Raw genomic sequence first — 25722 nt, forward strand, 5'->3', positions numbered from 1 at the left:
TGAGAGCGGGGTAACATCTAATTGCTTCTGTTCACGATAGTTTCGATGTGAGCGTATGGAGAGAATTAAGCCAAAGATCAATAAAAAATTCAATAAATTCCTCACAGTGATGGGGAATCATTTCACATGTTCAATAATCTCGTGGTTGATTGTGTTTAAACTGAAGGCCCCAGGATTTCTTCACTTGAGAAGCAGACGTATTTGAGGGATAGGCTTGAGAAGATCAATAGAAGGGAGTTTGTGATGCCTGGCATCCCCTGTCAGCCTTGTGAAGTGTCATGGCTTAAATCATACAGGTTATATGAAATCAGATGGACACAGTCCAATAATGGAGATATTTAGATATGTCAGGCCATTCAAATTGCATTGCCATTACTGCCTCAAGAAGTAATATTCTCTTTTGAACTGAGCATAATATGAACTAATCCATCAACCTTATGTTTCTCCCATATAGTAAGCACCGATGAAGAAGGGCGAGAACCATCATTTACAAAATGTGAATGAGAGAGCTTGTGTGATTTCAACAATATTCAGCAACATCACATCAAGGGACACCAGAAATAGGCCTCACAAACTGTACCAGTGTGAAGAATCTAGCCCAGGTGTTCTATGCAGTATGAAAAACACAGAAATCCCAGTATATAAACAAGGGTCATCAGAAGATGTTTGAAAGAACAAAGCATCAGACAGATAAAATCCAGCTTGATGTTATTTTTTTTAGGGAAATCATGAAAAATATAAATGCCCCAAATCTGTAAATAGCAAAAGGAACCACATCAAGATCTGCCTCATAAAATTCCATTGAAAGTTCTTAAGTTCCAGTGAAAGATATTGAATGGTTTTCGAGTTCCGCTCTGGAAACGAAGCCCACCCATCCCTTTTGAGACTAAGTCCAAATTGTTTCCATCGAAACCGGGAAAAAAAAATGACAAAACTCTGTGCATAGCAAAAGGCACCCCTTTGGAGTCTGCCTCACATATCTGCTAAGTTTTGCTGACCAAAATTAAGAATTTTTCGAGTTCTGCTCTGGAAACGAAACACACTCCTCCCTTTTGAGGCAAAGAAACACATCAAGATCTGCCTCATAAATTGCCAAGTTTTGTTGAAAGATATTGAATGGTTTTCAAGTTGTGCTTTGAAAACAAAGCCCACTCCTCCCTTTTGAGAGAGTGTGTGTGTGAATCATTTCCATGGAAACCAAGAAAATTAAAAGTAAGAAAAATCTGGAAAAAACAAAATGTACAACCTTAGGCGCCTTAAAAATATTGAACATATTTTTTAGTTATGCTTTGGAAACAAAATGACTATGGACAAACGGACAGACATACAGATAAGGTTACAACTCCTTCAACTCCTTCAAGAGGTGGCGGGGTAGATTTGTGGTTGGATAATTTGCTTGTCTAACTGAAGACCTAAGTTCAATTCCCTACATGGGTACAATGTGTGAAGTCAATTTCTGTTGCTGAAATATTGTTATGAGTGACATAAAACCATACTCACTCACTCACTCAGCATTGCAATGTCAGAGATGGAGAATGAGCCTTGAATTCATTTTTGAAAAAGCGTGAGAGCATAGCAGTACATTCTGAGCTGAAACGACTGACAATATATTATATAGGTTTATAGTATAGGTAGCAAATTTTTTTTTCAGAGACAACTTTACAGAGCGTTGAGGGCATCTGCCAACTAACATGATCCAAGATCTTTAGTCACTATACAAAACCTCTGGGTTCAGAGTTCATGTTTAAATAAATTTGGTCACGTTATCATAATACATATAATAAGACAATAAATACAATCAGGGATGGAAATAACTATAAAATTGCTACTGTACTGAGGTACAATGGCACATGTAAAATCACTTGCCCTAATAATTTTTCCACTATACCGGCAGATTTTCTTCATTTTTTAAAATAAACACCACCATTAACAATGGAAAGTCTACTAGAAAAAAACAAAACACAGGACTGGGACGTCCTGTAATGGGTTATTTCTATCCAACTGTAGTTTGAGCTTTGCAATATGTTTAAACATCATTATAAACAATATTATCAACCATAAATTATCTTTCTTTCTGTCCTTCAGATTTGCACACTTGGGACTACAAGTTATCACACAAAAAAATGTTGAAAGTAAGATAACTTACTAACTTGAGCTACAGCTAAAATAACAAAGATTTTACTCCAAAAAAGTACCAGTAAAGCCACTGCTCTTGCCTTTGGACATAAGCCTTAGTAAAGTATTACTTACAGCTAAGAGAGTATTCCGTAACTTCACAGCCCAGTCCTTTGGTGGAAACACTCCAAGTGCAGGTCTGTTAATGAAGTGCCCCTGAAAGAGGGAATGCTACCTCAGTAAAGTATTACTTACAGTTAAGAGAGTATTCCTTAACTTCTCAGCCCAGTCCTTTGGGGGAAATACTGCCAGTGCAGGTCTGTTAATGAAGTGCCCCTGAAAGATGTGATGCTACCTTGCAGTACCTCTCATCAAAAATAAAAAAGTTTGAAACTGAAATAACAGTGAGATATTTCTTACCTGCTAATGTGCAAAAACAATGTTGTCACCAACAGCTCTGAGTCACTGATATGCAGTGTGCAGAGTTACGCCCCTTATTCAAGCAAGGATCTAATGATGATCTGTGTATATATTTGCAGTATACATAATACTGTGAATGTGAGAAACAGGAAAAGAATAAAGAGACTCAGAAAATGGCCACATTTGAAAATACTGTGATTTTCACTGCTGGAGAGACCTGCATTGCTACGTGAAATTATGTTCTTTAAGCCAGCAAACAAAACATTTCTCTGCAAAATAATGTACATCACAGCAGTGCGCAATATATTATCTACTTAAAAACATGTTCATTCATATATCATCTACCTAAAGTAATGGTCAGCAATATAGCTTCAATGTATTGTATGATCAGCAACATATCTTCAATGTTTGTATATCACAGCAGTTAGCAATATATCATCTACTTACGATAACAATACGTCAAGTCAAAAGTGAGTATACGATCATACTTACATGACATCCTCGATATCTCCTAGGCAAATGTTCCAATAAATCTCCACTATACCCTGGATGCATCTACAGGTCAGCCCGATAACTTTATTACCTCCTTTGGCTGTATTTTATCAAATCAGGTGTCTACGCTGAGAAGTTGAGCAAACCAATCACAATCTGCTTTCACTTTTTAAATGATCTAACTGATTAAACTTGGCAACACAAACCATGCAGCAGTTCTCTGAAAGAGGTAGAAGGAGTTCTTGCATATATATGTTTTCATAGAATTGGACCTATCAATTTGTCTGTATGATTTCCACAAAATCTGAGTCGCACTACAACCAAACCTTCGCAGCTGCGACCACTATCTTCGTTGATACTAGCAAGCTCGACTGTAACAGCAGTTCAGCTAATTTGCTACTGTGAGAATATGGAGCCAGCCAAGGGCCAACACATAGATGCATCCGGGGTATGGAGGAGACTTATCGGAACACATACCCTGGAGATATTGAGGATGACTTACAGGTCTTTTTTTACTATATATCCTACCAGCAAACACCTTGACAGAGCTACAACAATGATGACCATGTCTATGTGAAATATGCAAGATACTTACCAGGTTTTCAGGTTTCTGCATGGCCGCCAGCAGGTTGGGATGGTTATAGCCTATAATATCATCAAGAAATAAGGTCAGAGCGTACTGCAGTTGAATTGTTTTAAAAACATTGTAAAGATGTTCTTCCAACAACTGAAGAACTTCCTGATGAATAAAAATAAGTTTGACTTTTAGAAAAAAATTCAGAAAATAAGGTATCAAAAACATTACATTTATGATATTTATGATATAATGCTCTAAATGTTTCTATATACTACTCCCATGAAGTTAAAGAAAACCTGATCCTTTCATATTAATATAGTGTATCTACTTGTTTGACTGGCATTCTAGAAGTTGGTGAGTGAAAACTGAGGTAATACAAGACACTATTATGGATGACAACTTCTTTAATTCTTTTAACACGATGTTTCAAGGCTAATTCTTGCCCCTTCGTCAGGTGGATGCTGAGGTATACAACTTAATGGATAATAAGCTTGATAATGGTGTAAGAATCTGCTTAAGAATGGTCCGGTGTCATTTAAGTTGGCAAGTCTGTGAGGGTGAGCTACAGTGCCACTGGTTTTCACTAAATAGGTGATTCTCATATATTCAGTAACACAGTCCAAGAAGAAAAACATGAGGATTCATCAGTTAATAGAATGTACACATATCTATACATTAAATGATAGTATTGCTCCACAGGTGGAGCAGCAATTAGCGTAACAAGATGCATAACGCAGTATCTCAAGCCGCAGTGTGCAGGCTCCAGTCTGGTGGTAACCTACTGCCATGGTTATTGGAGTCCAACTAAAGTATCACTTCTAATTTATGGATCAGTTGTAGAATCTGTGAGAATAACTGAACATGACTGGAGCAGGCTTTGTATCATCTGCAGCAATTCTGTAAAACTTGTTTCCCAACACACAACAGGAAAGCCTACAATATGTTTCCTAGCATGTGAGGCAAATGTCTAGAATATGTTTCCTAGCATGTTAGGCAAATGTCTAGAATATGTTTCCTAGCATGTGAGGCAAATGTCTAGAATATGTTTCCTAGCATGTGAGGCAAATGTCTAGAATATGTTTCCTAGCATGTGAGGCAAATGTCTAGAATATGTTTCCTAGCATGTGAATTCATGTTTAAAAACTGTTTGCTAGCATGTGAAATGAATGTCTAGAACATGTCTCCTAACATGTGAAGTGAATGTTTAGAAAACATTTCCTATCGTGTGAACAAATGTTAAAAAAATGTTTGCTAGCATATGAAATGAAGGTCTAGAACATGTTTCCTAATATATGTGAAGGGAATGTTCCGAAATCAATTCCTAGCATGTGAAAAGAATGTCTAGAACACATAATGAAGAATGTGAAGCTAAAGTCTGGAACATGTTTCCTTACATGTTAAGGTAAAGTCTAGAACATGTTAACATCAAGCTAAAGTCTAGAACATGTTTCCTTACATGTCAAGGTAAAATCTAGAACATGTTTCCTTACACGTCAAGCTAAAGTCTAGAACATGTTTCCTTACATGTCAAGGTAAAGTCTAGAACATGTTTCCTTACATGTCAAGCTAAAGTCTAGAACGTGTTTCCTTACTTGCCAAGGTAAAGACTAGAACATGTTTCCTTACATGTCAAGGTAAAGTCTAGAACATATACTGATGGCAAAAAATACAGGATCACATGAAAGCAAAAGTGTTCCCATATTTTCTTCCAGGTTTCTTCAAAAGCTACACAAGACAAACCTTGTGAAGAAACCTGAAAAAAAGTAGAGGAACACCTGTCCTTTCGTGTGATCCCTTATTTTATTCCCTCAGTATATTTCCAAACATGTGAAGCAAATGCTTATATAACATTTCCAAAGCATGTGAAGGGAAAGTCTTAAACACATAATCCAGCATGTAAATTAATGTGTAGAAAATGTTTACTAAAGAGTAAAAAGAAAGTATGAAACGCATCACTTAACATTTGACGGGAATGTCTTGAACACTTTTCCCAGCATCAGCTGGAAGTGCACACTGACACGAAGAAAATGGGAAGGAATCAGTCACCAGTATTGACAATGGGCAGAATGAATTCCATCGTACAAGTACACAGCCAAGCAAGACTGACTTACCGATGGGTATTGAAGCAATCTGGGTGTACAGATCCAGAAGAACATTGTCATCAACGTCAGTGATGTAGTTGCCATGGCTTCTGTCATAGTCCACAAAGAACTGAACAGCTTCAGAGTTCTTGGAAGTCAAACCAATGTTTTGTGAAATTTACATTGGGTAATTCTGCATATCTATAACATGCACCATTACAATATAATATGTGGAGCATAATTATATATCAATCATGGACACATGAACAATACTGAATGTTTTCCATCACTTATAAACAATAGGCTACACACTGGTAGTCAACATCACATGGGTTGAAAATACTTTGTATTACAACACCAGTTGATGATTACATGAACAGAATGGTTAAACATTTTAAGTTTTAAACTGTTTTAGAAACAATGCTTTTCAAAAATACCTTTCACTCAATCATGGACACATGAACAATACTGAATGTTTTCCATCACTTATAAACAATAGGCAACACACTGGTAGTCAACATCACATGGGTTGAAAATACTTTGTATTACAACACCAGTTGATGATTACATGAACAGAATGGTTAAACATTTTAAGTTTTAAACTGTTTTAGAAACAATGTTTTTCAAAAATACCTTTCACTTTCATTTTACACTCAGCTGTCAGCAGGATCAGACAGTAAAATCATCCCAACAACATACACATATACAGATTAAATACATAACATCTTCGCTGAGCAAGCCAATATACATGTACACTTCAGCTAAGAGAGACTTACTTGATAGGTTTAAACAATGACAGGATGATTTCATGCAGTCTTGACAATTTTCCCAATGTTCCCAGCCTTGAATTATTGAAAAATCTTCATTTGGAATATTAGATGTATTTAATACGAGTAAGAAGAATTTCTTTTGTTTCTAAACATGGATGGAAAATTACCACAGTGTACAGTTTACAAACAAAAGGGTCATTTATATTATGAGGGAGGGTTGAGCTGATATTCTCCATTTCCTTGTTTAACACAGAATTGAAATATTCACAAAGTCATTTTGTTTGTTTGTTTGTTCACATGAAGCAAGACAATGTCATTTTCTTACCACTAGTGTCAAGGTTTCATAAAAATGTATGACTTAGATAAGCTTCCTACACACTTCTTTTTCAGTCTTCAAAATCTGGCTTATCTGAATGCGGTCAAAGACAGCAATATAATCACATGGCAACATCTGGAGATCACAAAAATTAAAAACAGTCGATAAAACTGTCAATCCATAAGTGTTGGATATGTGCAAGAGATAAGAGTTCTAAATTTAGAATATTACTAAGCTTGTATAAACTGCAGGAAAACTCAAATACAAGTCTACTTATTTTTAGAATTTGAAATCATAAATTTGCAATTAAACTTCAGTAAACAAGATACTTTACCTTTCAAAATGAACAAAAACATGACACTATTTTAAAATATTTTAACACAAGGAAAATCAACAAACACAGAAACTGCTGAAGACATATGAAGATGGCTACTGAGCTATCAGAGGATTAAGGCTACTGACTTATCAGAAAATTGAGGCTACTGAGCTATCAGAGGATTAAGGCTACTGAGCTGTCTGACAGTTAAAGCTACTGAGCTATCAGAAATAAGGCTACTGAGCTATCAGAGGATTAAAGCTATTGAGCTATCTGAGGATTATGACTACTGAGCTGTCTGAAGATTAAGGCTACTGACTTACAAAAGGATTAAGGCTACTGAGCTATCAGAGAATTAAGACAATTGAGCTATCTGAGGATTAAGCCTACTGAGCTATCAGAGGATTAAGGCTACTGAGCTGTCTGACAGTTAAAGTTACTGAGCTATCAGGAATTCAGGCTACTGAGCTATCAGAGGATTAAAGCTAGCTTTGAGGGCTTGATATATTAGAATCTACGCACATGATTTCACAGGAGATTCTGTTTCCTAGGCTGAAGGGGTCGTTGTTCTTACAGGTATTACAAATGTGTACCCCAGGTATGTTTCCATATACAGAAATGTACACTAAACAAGGTCAAAATACAGAAATGTACCTGATACCCTAAGTGGCAGACAAGTCCATATTTTGCAATAAAAAATCAAAATCATATGTTGCTGTTCCTATTCAAATTGCAGTGGACTCTATCATTCTCGGATTGCTGTATAAACTGGGCTGAACTTACAGTCCAAACCTTCCAGCCTTGATGTAAGAAATTTCTGTGTAACTCGGACTGCTGTCTAATCTGGACTTTTCAGTCGGTTCCAAACCTGTCTGAACTGACAGAGTGCACTGTATTTGAGTGGTATTGTACACCCTAAAATATTTGTTTCTATGTATGTTCATTTCCATCCTCGATATCTCCAGGGTATACGTTCCGATAAGTCTCCACTATACCCTGGACGCATCTACGGCTCTGCCCGATAAATTTATTACCTCCCTTTGTTGGATCTGCCTTCTCACAGTAGCCAATCAGCTAGGCCGCCGTTATAACCGAGCTTGCCACTGTCAACAAAGGTAGCGGTCACAACTGAGAAGGTTTGCTCGCAGTGCGTCCCAGATTTTAGGGAAATCATACAAACAAATTGACAGGTCCGAAACTTTAAAACAACATATGCAAGAACGCCTTCTACCTCTTCCAGAGAACCTCTGCATGGTTTGTGTTGCCAAGTATAATCAGTTAGATAATTCAAAAAACGAAAGTGAGTTGTGATTGGTTCGCTCAACTTCCCAGCGTAGACACCTGATTGGCTCAAAAGACAGTCAAGGGAGGTAATAAATTTATCGGGCAGAGCCATAGATGCGTCCAGGGTATAGTGGAGACTTATCAGAACGTATACCCTGGAGATATCGAGGATGGTTCATTTCATGTATAACACAATGAAATGTATCTAATACAACAGTATGACAGTTCCAATCAAGAAAACGACATGGTGTGGAATTGTCCTAGGGTACATTAATGTATCTGACTTTGCCAGTGTACATTTCTGTATACAGAAACGTACATGGGGTATCCATCTGTAGTACTGTACTGTAGTACTTCCTTCAGCATTAAATACACCATGAATAAAGTATTGTGACACATATCATATATTGTCCATTCAGAGTAGAAGTTCAAGCCCAGAGTAGTTTTGGCTATCGTATCATTATACTCTCCGATTACAGGTACATTTCATGAATTTATGTACATATGTTACATATTTGTATTTCTCTGATGTGTCAGTAGCTCTGTTGATGAAACACAAATTCCTGAAAAGGCAATAAAGTACTAGCCTAGCCTAGTCTAGTCTAATCTAGTCTAGTCTTCACCAAATTTATCAGGCCCTCCTATCAGGTCACCTGTATTGATTCCAGGTCCTTCAGCAACTCCTTGGACCTGGGCCCTGGGATGGGAGTCTTCACCATCGGTGCAGCAGGCTCATCTTCCACTGGCTGTACATTCACAGAAGCAGCAGTGGACTGACATCGAACTGACTCTGATAAAATGACACAGAATACAGTATATACAGTTACCTGTTAATGATCATCATCACTATCATCATCACTATCATCATCACTATCATCATCATCATCATCATCATCATCATCAAAACATTTATACAGTGCCAGTTACTGTTCAACAGTACTGCTCAGTAGTGCTCTCCGAACAACTGGAAAATGAAAAGTTAGACACTGTATGTTTTCTTAAAAAGGTATGCCTTCAGTTTAGATTTGAAAGTGTTTGTTTTGTTAATTGTCCTTAATTCCAGAATGGTTCATATTGTTGTAAGGCAGAAGTCTGAATATTGTTGAACAGATGATTGAACAGATATTTTCAATGTGGCTGCCATGTCTGTAAGCTGAAGTCACACAATAATATTTCCACATGAAGTTTTTTCAAATACTGTTGGAATTATAGCTACAAAAACTAAGCTGGACTATGGCCTTGTTTTGTATTTAGAAATCTTGCCTTTTTCAGCACTATGGCAACTGATTAGACGGGTTCTGTAGCATCATTTCTTGTTGCTAACATCAAAATATCTTAACCATAATGACGAGAAAGTGAGTCAGGATCATTTCTGAAGCTGACATCTGACAGGGTTTCACAGGCCATTCTGACTGGGTTTCACAGGCCATTCTGAACCTGCATTTTAAACCTAATACAACGCTATGCCTTCGTGTGAGTAACTGTACATCCACCAATCTGTGGATTACGAACGAAAGTAGGATCAACAGGTTCTCTTGATTTCTCCATTACAGAATTTTGTAAATACTTTAAAAGTCTAAATTTATTTAGATTTTCACCAGCAAAGTGTGGGTTTTTTCCAGAAATAATTATCTTTGAAACAGATCACCATTTTATCTTTCTGATGTTGACCTGGAAATAATCAAGATAAAATATCTGTTACTCAACAGTCACCAAGTCTGACCCCAGGAATACAAAGTTTTCTTGCCATTGTTATTGTTACTTCTGCTGATTATATGATTTTTATTCCTATGATCTGACCACCTGATTATTGTTGTTATACAACATATAGTGAGCAGGGCAACAGATAAAGGCTTTACATACGGATAAAAAATATGCACCTAACAGTTAGTAGGAAATAATTGAGAAAGTGTAGCAAATTCACACCACTGCACTAGTGTACAGTCTTAGAATCATTTACAGACGTATTTATCTGAAAAAGTAATGTTTCATTGCTTATTGACCTGTTTACACAAGAGTAACAAGGTCATGGTGCATATATGAAATGAAACACAATGGTAGTCATTTAAATTCCGTGCAGTACTCTAAATGTACTCTAATGTTTTTCCAGTACTCTTATTTTGAAAAAATATGGAGTACTACTGCTATGTTGAAAAATTATCTGGAGTCCTGGGGGGCAATTTAAACCATGATTACCCAAGCATGTATTACCAGGCTCTATATCGCAATCAATGTCATGGCCTCAGTGACCTATATGTCTGTCAATTCTCTGGTGAAAACAAAGCATGGTACAAAAACCTGACCTGTTCACGCGTGACTATATGTGCACCCACAAAATTAGGTCATGGTATGCGTAGTGTCAAGGACCTTAGCAAGATATATCTAGCTGAGTGGGGAAAACATTCGTTCAGTCAGTCATGCAAGTATTTATTTATTTATTTATTTATTTATTTATTTATTTATTTATTTATTTATTTATTTATTTATTTATTGTGCAATGAATGCTTGAATACAAAAACTATCTGCTGACAACTAACTCGACAAATGTTAATATACTTTACACAATCATCATTCTTTATTCATGAAACAGATGAGACTATAGGCCTACTGTACATGATCTATGGTGTAATACAAGCTCAATACATTGACACATTTCTTTCATCCATCAACACGGAATATGTAAACAAATAAATGTTTTATAATATTGCCACAATCATACATCATAAATGTACAATACGTTACCAGTTGTGATAAAAATATTCCATTATGTGTTTTATTCTAATATCATCAATTGGAAATACAAGTACTAAATGACATTTGTCTTCGCCTGAAGCATTAGTCAGTATCTCCAGAGTGAGTGAGTGAGTGAGTTTGGTTTAATTCCAGCAATATCCTAGCAGGGGACACCCGAAATGGGCTTCACATGTTATACCCATACTTATCTTACCTCACACATGAATGTCGCTTTCTGACCCCCTAAGCACTATTCAGTTATTTTCAATGTACCCTGCTTACAGGCAATGTATTATTTTCAATGTATACCACTGGGAATTCTGAACTCTTCTGGTGCTTCACGGTAGTACTTTTTTACCTCGAAAAACATTGAATCAAGCATCAAGCACAGAAGTTACTTATGTTTTGCGATTGAAAATCAATGGGAGGGAGATAACTCTAAATCTGTTTACTTGGTGTCGTCTGCAAAATGGCGATTCCCCTCACATTCAACAGAAGTGCTTCAAACGGTTCAAAATAAAAATTCAGGTGTTCTGAAAGATAAATATGTTGTTCACTGGTCCCTCGGGGACCAGGGGGTCATGTACCCTCTAGGTTTGTTTATGTTGCATAACGAAACCTCGAGGGTACCTGAGCCCATGGCTCCCTCGTGACCAGTGAACAACTTATGAGTCATCTTGTGAGGGTTGATATGATTGTTGAAGTAGATGTTGGAGATGCCATAAAGGCAGTCATCTTGCCCTGTTGTGGAAAGTGGATGACGATTCCATTCTTCCTCTATGGTGAAACAAACCCTTTTGTGATCTAAAGTCATCCATTCATTGGTCATTGTATGTATGTGAGATGACAAACATGTTCTTTGCAGAACCAGCAATGAGGATTATGAGGATGTTTCAAAATCTCGCTGAGAGGGGGGTTTGTGGTGGTGTGTTGACATGTAGATTCTGTTCCCAGGCAAAGATATGAAGATCATTGCCACTTAACGAAAAATGCTGGAACGTCCCCTATAAAAAAGACTCCATCAGCAGGTTCCATAAAGCAGATGATTTGTGAAAAAATACATTGTTTTCAATGGAGACTCTGGTGAAAATATATTTGCAACCACACAAACATTCTCCTGTTTCAAATGTTCAAAACAGCAAATTTTTTCATTTCAAAGATAAGATTTTTGCCATGCAATTATTTTTAGTTTTTATTCAAATATTTTTCAAATTATAATGTACAGCAAGGTTATTCATTGAGTGCTGATGAAGTGCCAGCTTAGTTCACTTTTTGACATAACTTGAGATATTTTCAATCTAAAAGCAAACATATGATAGAATTTACCTGGGAGGTATAGTTTCTTGCACTCTTCAGTACAATATTTATATTCATAATAGTGCATACATCAAAAAGTCAGTAAATATGCTAATGTGAACACTATACTTAGTGGAACAATTATGGTAATGTGAATGTTGAATATCCCAGACCTCACAATATGATTAATGTCTCATCCATGATGGCATGGAAGATGCGTGCATGTAACACACAAAGATTAGGCAATGAAGATACGTGCATGTAACACTAAGATTAGGCACGGAAGATACATGCACGTAACACACTAAGATTAGGCATGGAAGATATGTGCATGTACACACTAAGATTACGCACCGAAGATACGTGCAATGAACACACAAAGACTAGCCATGCAAGATACATGCATGTAACACACAAAGATTAGGCACGGAAGATACGTGCAATGAACACACAAAGATTAGGCATGGAAGATATCTGCATGTAACACTAAGATTAGGCATGCAAGACATGTGCATGTAACACACAAAGATTAGGCATGGAAGATACGTGCCATGAACACACAAAGATTAGGCATGCAAGACACATGCATGTAACACTAAGATTAGGCATGGAAGATACGTGCATGTAACACACAAAGATTAGGCATGGAAGATATGTGCATGTAACACTAAGATTAGGCATGGAAGATATGTGCATGTAACACACAAAGATTAGGCATGGCATGGAAGATATGTGCATGTAACACACAAAGATTAGGCATGGAAGATACGTGCATGTAACACTAAGATTAGGCATGGAAGATATGTGCATGTAACACACAAAGATTAGGCAATGAAGATACGTGCATGTAACACACAAAGATTAGGCATGGAAGATACGTGCATGTAACACTAAGATTAGGCATGGAAGATATGTGCATGTAACACACAAAGATTAGGGATGGAAGATACGTGCATGTAACACACTAAGATTAGGTACGGAAGATATCTGTATGTAACACACTAAGATTAGGCATGGAAGATACATGCATGTAACACACTAAGATTAGGCATGGAAGATATCTGCATGTAACACACTAAGATTAGGCATGGAAGATACGTGCATGTAACACACAAAGATTAGGCATGGAAGATATGTGCATGTAACACACTAAGATTAGGCATGGAAGATACGTGCATGTAACACACAAAGATTAGGCATGGAAGATATGTGCATGTAACACTAAGATTAGGCATGGAAGATATCTGCATGTAACACACTAAGATTAGGCATGGAAGATATCTGCATGTAACACACAAAGATTAGGCATGGAAGATATGTGCATGTAACACTAAGATTAGGCATGGAAGATATCTGCATGTAACACACTAAGATTAGGCATGGAAGATATCTGCATGTAACACACAAAGATTAGGCACGGAAGATACATGCAATGAACACACAAAGATTAGGCATGGAAGATATCAACCTTTCTCTAAGGTTGAGAACATATTCTGCCACTGGCATCTTTTAATTTTAAAGAAAATGACATTTTCTATTGAATTATTGAATGTTCCACCAGTGGTGCACTAGGCACTTCTTCAGATGGATGCACTTCAACCTCATTCAGATGATGATCTGGAGTATCACTATTCAGTGAATCTGAATTCCTGGCCCACTTTGATGTAATAAAAAACTCTGATAAGGTTTGTTCCAGTTACGTATAGAGCGTGTTCGGTCAAAGTCAATAACTGACTTGGAGTAAAGTTGGATTGTCATCAAAAGTGTCATTGACGAGCTGCTGAGTTTGACTTTGTGGTGTGCAACTTTTTAAAACTGACTGTCCGGTCACAAAACAGACTGTCTCAGATTGTCAGGCAGATGAGAGTTTGCAATGCTGGTTCCACTCATATCAGATTTTGGTTAAATGAATGCTTACTGATCATGAAGGTACATGTCAGTTTTCTTAAATGTCATAACGATTGTGGAAGGATGGAGGTTACAGTCTAAAGACTATTATTACAGGATATTTATATAGTGCACATATCAATGCAAATATTGCTTGCATTTGTTTCCCTCGATCATTGGATGGCCATCTCAGGGTCACATCATATTATCAATCTCAACTCCCTGGGGAGTATACAACTCTTGCTACAACTAGACGCACCAAGTTTATTGTGGCTCTCTCATCCTCATGAGGTACCCAGTTCACAGCTGGGTGGACTGAGACACATAGTCACAGTACTATGTCCAAGTTTACTGCACATTGCTGTACCAGCAACTAGGTGTAAGCACATATTCATGTAGCCACCATCTGGTCATATACCAACGGAATCATGGGTTCTTGTAAGTGCACAGGGTTGTACATGTATACTGCACACCAGGGGTTGTGACAACACGGAAAGAGTCTGCACACAAAGTTGACTCCAAGGTTTTTACACCTGGTCACAGGTGGGCTCATTCCCGACACCTCAACCTTGCTGCATCACTAGCCTGGCGCCTTGGCCAGCTCGCCCAACTCGCTGACTCTCTCTTACTCACTGACTCCTGTATACAATCTTAGAATCAAACTATGGCCTGTATGAACAAATGCTGGTGGAATCTTTAACTGAAGGCTATTTTGAAGGTAATGTCATAAGACCGCTGGATCACTAGGCTGGTGCTTTAGCTAGCGCGACCCCCATCTCTCTCACCTCACCCTTATAACATAGGAGTAACAATGATTTGAGACATATTACAGAATTTGTGCAATGACAGTTTAATTTAAAAGTAAATGATAGACAAAGTTTAAAGTGAATATTAGTATTGATAACACAAAAATTGTTTTTGAGACTGACATGTTTTCATTAAAAACATAGAAAGCTGCACATTACATATAATTCATTCAAAGAAAGAAGACGAAAAACTTGATGTCTAATTGGATGATGCAATTTTTTTTTAATCAAGACGCTTCATTCTCAAGAGATGTAACGATTAAATCAATAGTTCACTGCTTATACAACTGTTGAATATCAGACTGGAACACAGTATCGCAATGCAAAACATCAAACTGACACACTGTGCAATAAGCATGCAATGAGGATCACTGATACTAAACGCTGAAACCTTCGCTATATGTTACAGACAATCAAAGACTCGCAAAAAAACGTTTTTGACAGCTATCGACACAGGCAGCGCACAGAGAAAACTTACGGATATTCCGCCTTCTCGCAACATTCTGTGCCGCGCATCTGGCAAGCGATCTGCCTACATTTTGTAGAGACGACATTTCGAATCGGAGCAACCGTGCAGCAACAATCGGTGGCACTGAACACTTGGACGCAGCTGACCGTCATACGAAGTTAACTGGTTTACTCGAGTTAACCTCGCTCGCTAATACCACGTGTTTAGCATAAGTAAACACCAATAATCATGCACACTCTACTTCAGTTATCGCCCCTTGATCAATTGACACATTTTAAACGGAATTACTGGTTAGATCCAGAATTTCCACTTCAACTAGGTTGCGTTGTAAAGTGATGTTCATGCATTTTTAAGACGTAATTCAAGGAAACCAAACGTCAAATTCTCACACTGGACTGACTGGATTACATGAATTAAGCAGGGAGACTATAATTATACACATTGTAGATTAGCACAGAATTAGGTATAATCAGGGATACTCTATATAGGCTCCCTGGTATAATGAATCGGACTGATTTTGATTGTTGAGTGAGTAATTATTATACGTATGAAGTATCGCAACACCTTCGATTTTTGATCACCCAATAGCCATTTATGCCCGTAATTATGTTTGTATATATGATTATTTTCACCATACGTTGATTTTAGATATACACATGCTACGATCAGACGCGAGCATCACGTACGTGCAATTACATGTGCATGTAAACATCGAGTGTCGGTAAACTGTTCTTACAGCTTGTTAAGTTAGAATCAATTGAAAAGCAAATAGCTTATGTTAGCCAGGATTAGCGTTTTGTTAGGGTTAGGCTTTCAGATTAGCCGTTTCAACTGATCCGTGAAGGTCCCGGGGTAGAATGTAGGCCTTCAGCAACCCATGCTTTCCATAAAAAGCGACTATGTATGTTTGTTGTAAGAAGCGACTTTGACACATGTCGATCATCGGTTCCCAATTAATCGATGCTGATGTTGTTGATCACTGGATTGTCCGGTCCAGACTCGATTATTTACAGACCGCCGCCATATAGCTGGAATATTGCAGAGTGTGGCGTAAAACTAAACTCACTCACTCAACTGACAACTGCTCCAAGATGCAATTTTTTGGAATGCTGAATGCTGACATGTCAGTGAGACAGAGGGATCATGCAGCCCTTAGTATCACAGCACATCAGCTGTTCATGTCAAATGGTGTCTTAAGGAGGCTTCTACACAGCCTAAGTAAACTTAGTCTCAGTGTATTTCGTTCCACTCCACCACTGAGTCTAACAAAACCTAGTAGAAGGTCGCGTTAGGTAACCTTTGAGCGACCAATGACATCCAATCATACGCGAGAGGGTTAAATAGATTTAACCAATCAGACAACGCTACTATCTAGGGATCGGAGGGACTTTCAAAATATTCAGGTCACTGATACAGATCTCTCCACAAACAAACATCCGCATGTAACATAATTATTTGACCTGCAGTATATATGCTTTGGGGTTTCTGTTGACATGGTTACCATTAGCTAATATTTCGGCAAGATGACATCCTTGAATGTTGCCCAAGACACCATTTTCAGCGACTGTTTACTCACCGTTGTCATGGTTGTACGTACGTGTGCATCACCCGGAAGCGAGCGTACGCTAAATAGCATTCGGAATCGTTCGGGTGCGAACTGGTCTCCTCAACGCTGTAATTTCGAATGTCAGGCTAGTGGTTTATTTTGTGGGTTGCACAACGCTACCAAAATTTGGAAACACATGTATATCGAACACTGCTTCCATATAGTCGTTTGTCCCACAGTCCGGTGGGAAATCGCTGATATCGGCCGGGTATATCGCCAAACGACCTAGCAGCGCCCGATTTCTCGAAAGAAACTTAAGTCTGTGTTTTGACTTAACTTAAAGTTTAACTTAAATTTGAGAAAACGCAGGAAACGCAGGAAATGCATTCCCAGAATGAACTGAAATCAATATTAAACTCAAACATAGTAGAAAATTTGAGTTTGGTGGATACATTACTTATGTTGATTGGGCGTCACTATTTTAAAAAAAACAACAACAAAACTTTAGTTACAAAATCATCTATTTCGGATTGTCAAACTCAGATTGAAATTTGAGTAGAAACATAAGTATATTTTCGAATTTTTTCGGGCCAGGTGCCCATTGTTATCAGCAGAGCACAATTTTTGACGTTATGCGGAAGGATCAATCTATTAAGCGAAAGTCGACCTCGTTTTGGCATACACTACATATGACCCACAAGTAGAGAATATCCTGCAGCAAGTACCATCTGGCGGGCATTCGTGGATGGTGTTGAGGTACCTCCCACATAACTGTAAATCTGATCCTTTGAAGATCAGGCAAAATCTGATTGGAGAACACCATCATCCTAGACTGGGTTGTTGTACCACATGTAGATGGCCATCTGAAGGGTGCCTCCACTCTGACATTTTTTGGCCAGTTAAGGTCTTCCGGTCTTTAGGTAGCGCTCGATGGTTTCCTTTACGTAACACAACATTCGCTCCACGGAGAATCCATTACACCTTTGTCGATTTTATAGGTGTAGTAAAGAGACGTCACTAGTTCATTGCAGAATCACATTCCCCTGTTGTTACATCATAAAACAACATTCACTCCACGGAGAACTCATTACACCTTTGTCGATTTTATAGGTGTGGGGTAAAGAGACGCTCACTAGTTCATTGCAGAATCACATTCCCCTGTTGTTACATCATAAAACAACATTCACTCCACGGAGAACTCATTACACCTTTGTCGATTTTATAGCTGTGGGGTAAAGAGACGCTCACTAGTTCATTGGAGATTCACATTCCCCTGTTGTTACATCATAAAACGACATTCACTCCACGGAGAACTCATTACACCTTTGTCGATTTTATAGGTGTCTGGTAAAGAGACGCTCACTAGTTCATTGCAGAATCACATTCCCCTGTTGTTACATCATAAAACAACATTCACTCCACGGAGAACTCATTACACCTTTGTCGATTTTATAGGTGTGGGGTAAAGAGACGCTCACTAGTTCATTGCAGAATCACATTCCCCTGTTGTTACATCATAAAACGACATTCACTCCACGGAGAACTCATTACACCTTTGTCGATTTTATAGGTGTGGGGTAAAGAGACGCTCACTAGTTCATTGGAGATTCACATTCCCCTGTTGTTACATCATAAAACAACATTCACTCCACGGAGAACTCATTACACCTTTGTCGATTTTATAGGTGTGGGGTAAAGAGACGTCACTAGTTCATTGCAGAATCACATTCCCCTGTTGTTACATCATAAAACGACATTCACTCCACGGAGAACTCATTACACCTTTGTCGATTTTATAGGTGTGGGGTAAAGAGACGCTCACTAGTTCATTGCAGAATCACATTCCCCTGTTGTTACATCATAAAACGACATTCACTCCACGGAGAACTCATTACACCTTTGTCGATTTTATAGGTGTGGGGTAAAGAGACGCTCACTAGTTCATTGGAAATTCACATTCCCCTGTTGTTACATCATAAAACAACATTCACTCCACGGAGAACTCATTACACCTTTGTCGATTTTATAGGTGTGGGGTAAAGAGACGCTCACTAGTTCATTGGAGAATCACATTCCCCTGTTGTTACATCATAAAACGACATTCACTCCACGGAGAACTCATTACACCTTTGTCGATTTTATAGCTGTGGGGTAAAGAGACGCTCACTAGTTCATTGGAGATTCACATTCCCCTGTTGTTACATCATAAAACAACATTCACTCCACGGAGAACTCATTACACCTTTGTCGATTTTATAGGTGTGGGGTAAAGAGACGCTCACTAGTTCATTGCAGAATCACATTCCCCTGTTGTTACATCATAAAACAACATTCACTCCACGGAGAACTCATTACACCTTTGTCGATTTTATAGGTGTGGGGTAAAGAGACGCTCACTAGTTCATTGCAGAATCACATTCCCCTGTTGTTACATCATAAAACGACATTCACTCCACGGAGAACTCATTACACCTTTGTCGATTTTATAGGTGTGGGGTAAAGAGACGCTCACTAGTTCATTGGAGATTCACATTCCCCTGTTGTTACATCATAAAACGACATTCACTCCACGGAGAACTCATTACACCTTTGTCGATTTTATAGGTGTGGGGTAAAGAGACGCTCACTAGTTCATTGGAGATTCACATTCCCCTGTTGTTACATCATAAAACGACATTCACTCCACGGAGAACTCATTACACCTTTGTCGATTTTATAGCTGTGGGGTAAAGAGACGCTCACTAGTTCATTGGAGATTCACATTCCCCTGTTGTTACATCATAAAACGACATTCACTCCACGGAGAACTCATTACGCCTTTTCGATTTTATAGGTGTGGGGTAAAGAGACGTCACTAGTTCATTGGAGAATCACATTCCCCTGTTGTTACATCATAAAACGACATTCACTCCACGGAGAACTCATTACACCTTTGTCGATTTTATAGGTGTGGGGTAAAGAGACGTCACTAGTTCATTGCAGAATCACATTCCCCTGTTGTTACATCATAAAACGACATTCACTCCACGGAGAACTCATTACACCTTTGTCGATTTTATAGGTGTGGGGTAAAGAGACGCTCACTAGTTCATTGGAGATTCACATTCCCCTGTTGTTACATCATAAAACGACATTCACTCCACGGAGAACTCATTACACCTTTGTCGATTTTATAGGTGTGGGGTAAAGAGACGCTCACTAGTTCATTGGAGATTCACATTCCCCTGTTGTTACATCATAAAACGACATTCACTCCACGGAGAACTCATTACACCTTTGTCGATTTTATAGGTGTGGGGTAAAGAGACGCTCACTAGTTCATTGGAGATTCACATTCCCCTGTTGTTACATCATAAAACGACATTCACTCCACGGAGAACTCATTACACCTTTGTCGATTTTATAGGTGTGGGGTAAAGAGACGTCACTAGTTCATTGGAGAATCACATTCCCCTGTTGTTACATCATAAAACGACATTCACTCCACGGAGAACTCATTACACCTTTGTCGATTTTATAGGTGTGGGGTAAAGAGACGTCACTAGTTCATTGCAGAATCACATTCCCCTGTTGTTACATCATAAAACGACATTCACTCCACGGAGAACTCATTACACCTTTGTCGATTTTATAGGTGTGGGGTAAAGAGACGCTCACTAGTTCATTGGAGATTCACATTCTCCTGGGTTGATTAATTAGTGACTACTGCATAAAACAACATTCGCTCACTCAAGAATCAAACACGTCATACATTTTTGTCGATTATATATAGGTTGAAATAATCTCTGTGTAAGAGGTAATCTGTGAGAGGCATGAGTACCGCACCTCGTGACGTACTAGCTGACAAAGTCAACCAACAGGTCACCTCGTTCTTCATAGATGAACCGACCAAGGTTCGCACTCTGGTACCACGTGTGTTGTGCTTCGGAGTGAGTGAGTGAGTGGGTGAGTGAGTGAGTGGTCGTTCGATAGGTCGATTGAGCATGACTGAGTTTGACCCTGTCCTTGGTCACTTTCTGTGTCGGTTGCTAGGGGCTAATGCTAAACCCAGATGGGATGTCAATGGTGGTGACATGCGACTGAAAAGATACAAATCATCCGTTCGAATCGTGAAGGCCCGGGTTAGAATTAGCAAACCATACTATGTCTGGTCTTAATGTGTCTCACATTATTTTCCCTACAGTCTTGCCCTCCCTGCAGTCCTATTGCTATGAATGAGGCAAGTCTAGATTTCCACTGAACCTCCCAACTGACTGGGGCTCCATTTCAGTATAAACGTGTTTACTTATTATTATACTTATTACCATCTCCTACATAGGACTAAATATGTCCTACTTAGTACTTAATATCTCCTATGTAGGAGTTAGTAGCTCCTGTAGGAGATGATCAATATAGACAATCCTACATAAATATTTAGATATAGATGTGCAATTCTGGATATCCTCTCACGTATCCCACCGAATGCCCAGAAAGGTCGAAGTGAGTTATTTGGACATTTGCAGTTGTGTAAATATGACAGATACAGAGTAACAGTGTTATCTCCTATGTATGAGATAATGGAACTCACAAAACTGTTCATCGTGGCCCTGCTGTCAAATTGCTTAGTGAGGCGTACACACACACACACACACACACACACACACACACGCACGCACGCACGCACGCACGCACGCACGCACGCACGCACGCACGCACGCATACACGCATGCATACACGCACCCACATACACGCACGCACGCACACACGCACGCACACACACACACACACACACACACACACACACACACACACACACACACAAAGAATATTCCGTCCAGCTCACAGACTGACTGTCGTCACGTATAATCCTGCATGCTATAGGATTGTGTAATGCAGCATCAGGCACATACAAGGGCTATTCCTCATGGTGTATAATTGGGGATGTGAGTCACAGCCTTACTGAAAAAGAAACAAGGTTCTGTAGCTCACTAACACATTTACAGAATAATATATCTATTCAGACGGCTAGCTCATGTAGGTCGCCAAAATGTTTTGTTTATCGGGAATGGTGAATGCATCGTATTTTAACAGAAGTAAATGTAGGTCAAAGGTGGCTATAGCTCCGCTCTCTCACGAGAAATGCCCGCTGTATTGGCTGTGTGACTGACGGTGAGTGGATGAGCATACATAGTCATATGATTTTATTAATTCATCAGTTTATCAGTATTTTCCTTTAGTTGAAGATCTTCCTGGCCTTAAAGTCGGTTCGCATTTGTGCCGAAAAAAAAACTCCAACTTCATTAACGGACGGTTTCCCCGAGATTAAGAACTGGAAGTTTATTATAATTACGATACGAAATGAAAACGGCTGTGAAAGCTTTATAAATTCTCTCAGCCATAGATATTAGACACATTTCAGTATTTTCAATGTGCCTTTTTGAAAATCGGATCAGAATTGTTGAATAGTTTTACCTGTAATGTTACGACAGGTTATCCCGGCGCCATTCATTTCAATAATCTGTCATCATGTATTTTCTAACGGTCTACATCTTGTCATGTCAAGAAAAGTTTCTTTTCAGTGTTTTCTTTTACAGCAGGTCAGGAAATTGTATTTTACATATTGCAATATCACATTTTAAAATTTATTTTATTCAACAGCAATAGCTGACCTTACAAAGGGACGTTTGTTGACAGAGAGAAACCTATTAAAAAGTGTTTTTAGCAATAATTTAAAAAGAGTACGGCAAGAGAAGGTAAAGGAGAATTGGAAACAATGAATACTGACATACACATGTATTAGGTGTCAGTAACTTAGGGAAGGTATGATGTATTTTTCAGCAAGAAAATCAAATACATGAAACTTCTTCGTTTCGTTTGTTGAATAAATTCACCTTTTGTATCATTCAAGATGGATATTGTAGCATGGGCTCTATCGTGCATGATACCAGTCCAGGTTTGTAAAAATAGATATACAAATAAATATACATAAAATCTACTTCTTGTTCATTGTGATATGTTATGATATGCCCTGGTCGGATGTCGATATTTTTCTTTCTCCCATGAATATTGAGACAACCGTACCATCTCTTTCAGAAAGTGCACTGGTACAAAATGTGACCTGTTGGCATATTTAGAAGTAGGACAGTATTGCAGGAACATCAGAAGAGCCAACTGTTGCCAACAGTCTAATTATTGACGGAGCTGCTCAAAAGTTGAAACTTGGTACGAGCAAACCATTTGATGAATATGCTAGTGAAGTTTTCATACCATACAGCCTTGCACAGATATGAAATGTCACCCGTTTTGGTCACATATGGGCAAGGGTTAGGTCTAACAATCTACCAGCAACAGTCCTAGCTCATCGAGGCACATGTGTTCGTAGACGTGTCATTGGCACTGCTATTGTAAAAGAAAAGTAGCAGAAAGAATAGTGCTTCCAAGGGAACCTTCCTATTTTTCGCAAAGGGTCGTATTTAGTGTGTAGAGGATATGTCTTCACTTGTCCCCTGCAACCATCATGTAGCCAATATTCACCACATACTTTATGTATGGCCATGATACGTGGTCATGAATTGATTACATTACGAACAGTAGCTACAGATGGTACATGCTTGCAATAATTACACAATACATACCATCCCAGCAACGCATGCAGCTCTTATACCGCATCTTAAAAAGACAAAACACTGTAGAATACGTTACGAACAGTAGCTACAGATGGTGCATGCTTGCAATAATTACACAATACATACCATCCCAGCAACGCATGCAGCTCTTATACCGCATCTTAAAAAGACAAAACACTGTAGATTACGCAACGAACAGTAGCTACAGATGGTACATGCTTGCAATAATTACACAGTACGTACCATCCCATCTTATACAGCATCTTAAAAAGACAAAATACTTTAGGCAAGTCTTGTATGGTTATTACATCTTTCACAGCTTTAACTCCATTCTGTACCCGAATGGAGCCGGATTCAACAGAAAGGTGGAATTTGAGCATAGGTTTGTTGCGATTTCTTACGGTTTGAGACAATGTGCTACCTTTTATTGTCTTCTGTTTAGACAAAGAAGGGCGAATAAACACGATTGTAAAACGATTCTTGGACAGCATGGGTTACATTATAGACCGTTCCTTTACCTTTGACCTTCTTGGGTACCATCTGCTGTATTCTGCAATGAAAATGACCATAGAATTGTGTGACACTGCTTGCAGTTGGATCACAGTGAATTTCGACTGGCAGCGTAGGACAATATATGCGAAAGCACACCAAACACACAAGAACGTGTCGCAGCACAATTGATGAACGCGCAAAAGCTCGGGGACGCAGTAGAGAGAGTTAAAAAGTACGGAAGCCTAATGCTGCCAAAAATGTACCATAGAATAAGTTTTTCAAAGACAGTTCTCGTTACTTCGATTATGTACTCGTTGCTTCGAGTATTTTCCCAATATTTCAAATATTTTTTCGTTCCTTCGAATAATTTCTCGTTACCTCGACAGTTTTTTCGTTACTTCAAGTTTCTTTCAAAAAACTTGAAATTTCGAGCATTTTCTCGTTATTTCAATTATTTTTTCGTCCCTTCGATTAATTTCTCGTGGCTTTTATATAGCATGTATAGTTAAAGGAGATCTGATCCGAGCAAGATGACATCCTCATACCCACAGCCTAAGGCACAATTGGGTGGAAACAGCAAAAAAAAAAAATAAATTTAATAAAATAAAATCTGAGTTTAAACCCAAAACCTATCTATCATGCTTGATATGTGTACCAAGTCTGATGAAGTTATCATGAATTGTTTAGGAAATATACTTCGGGTGGCACATTCTCTTCCCACAGTGCTTACTTGTCATATCTTCCTACGGAGGAAGATATGACAAGTAACCTCTGTGGGAAGAGAATGCGGGTGGCGTCGACATTTTATGGTTGTAGTCCAGGAGGAGGCAGGTGAAAAATCTGATGTCGTAGCCTCCCCAGTAATGGTTTGGTTTGACACTATTTTCAGTTAGTATGATGTCTTGGGCTCATGAAAAGGCCTGTAATACTCTCAGATTGTGATATCAAGGTTTTTTTCACAGGCCACTTTATGTGGTGGGGGTTTGTGAGCATTTTCATGACATTTGGTTTGCTGCCCCACAACATCTCATAGTTAATCATGGATAGTTTTACTGCTATCAATCTGATCACTTTCATTTTGACTTTTGTGTATTGCTAAAGGATGTACATGTATAAATGTCTTGCCATATTTTTGCTTTTGAAAATAATCAAAATGACCGCCATTTTGGGCGCCATCATGAATTGTCGTGTTTTGCCTTCTCGGCAGTTAAATCTATATAAAAATTAACATCGAATGTGTTCATTTACATTCAACGTTGATACTTTTGAGGGTTTTTTTTATATTTGTCTCTTCTAGAGTGGTGGCATGGGCACAAAACAAGAAATGTTGTATGGTCATGTCGTGGTAATATGTTTTACCAGGGATACTCTATAACAGGGATTGGTCACTCGCTTGCTTTCCTTACCATTTGTACTAATTAACGTGTGCCTCGTCATGCTCCACTGCACACGTCGACTTGGTTTGTTCTCAGCGCAAATCGGCTGCGCTTAACAGTATTTCAACCAGTTTACTGTCG

General features: G+C 38.5%; 1 protein-coding gene across 2 annotated transcripts in view; it reads right to left on the reverse strand.

Moving 5' to 3' along the window:
• Positions 1 to 15776, reverse strand: part of LOC137284616 (4-aminobutyrate aminotransferase, mitochondrial-like) — a 29437-nt gene extending 13661 nt beyond the window's left edge. The window contains exons 1-5 of one of the 2 annotated variants that reach the window (XM_067816498.1): positions 15572 to 15776; positions 9025 to 9161; positions 5716 to 5833; positions 3623 to 3672; positions 2251 to 2331 (exon numbers count right to left, since the gene is read on the reverse strand). In XM_067816498.1, the coding sequence (XP_067672599.1) occupies positions 2251 to 2331; positions 3623 to 3672; positions 5716 to 5833; positions 9025 to 9161; positions 15572 to 15647 (462 nt within the window). In that variant the 5' untranslated portion in view covers positions 15648 to 15776. Of the gene's footprint in view, positions 1 to 2250; positions 2332 to 2370; positions 2452 to 3622; positions 3673 to 5715; positions 5834 to 9024; positions 9162 to 15571 lie in introns of both variants that reach the window. The other variant, XM_067816497.1, reaches the window with a different exon arrangement.
• Between the last annotated feature and the right edge of the window lie 9946 nt (positions 15777 to 25722).

This window comes from Haliotis asinina, chromosome 5 (genome assembly GCF_037392515.1).
Source record: "Haliotis asinina isolate JCU_RB_2024 chromosome 5, JCU_Hal_asi_v2, whole genome shotgun sequence".
In the NCBI taxonomy this organism is placed as follows: Eukaryota; Metazoa; Mollusca; class Gastropoda; order Lepetellida; family Haliotidae; genus Haliotis; species Haliotis asinina.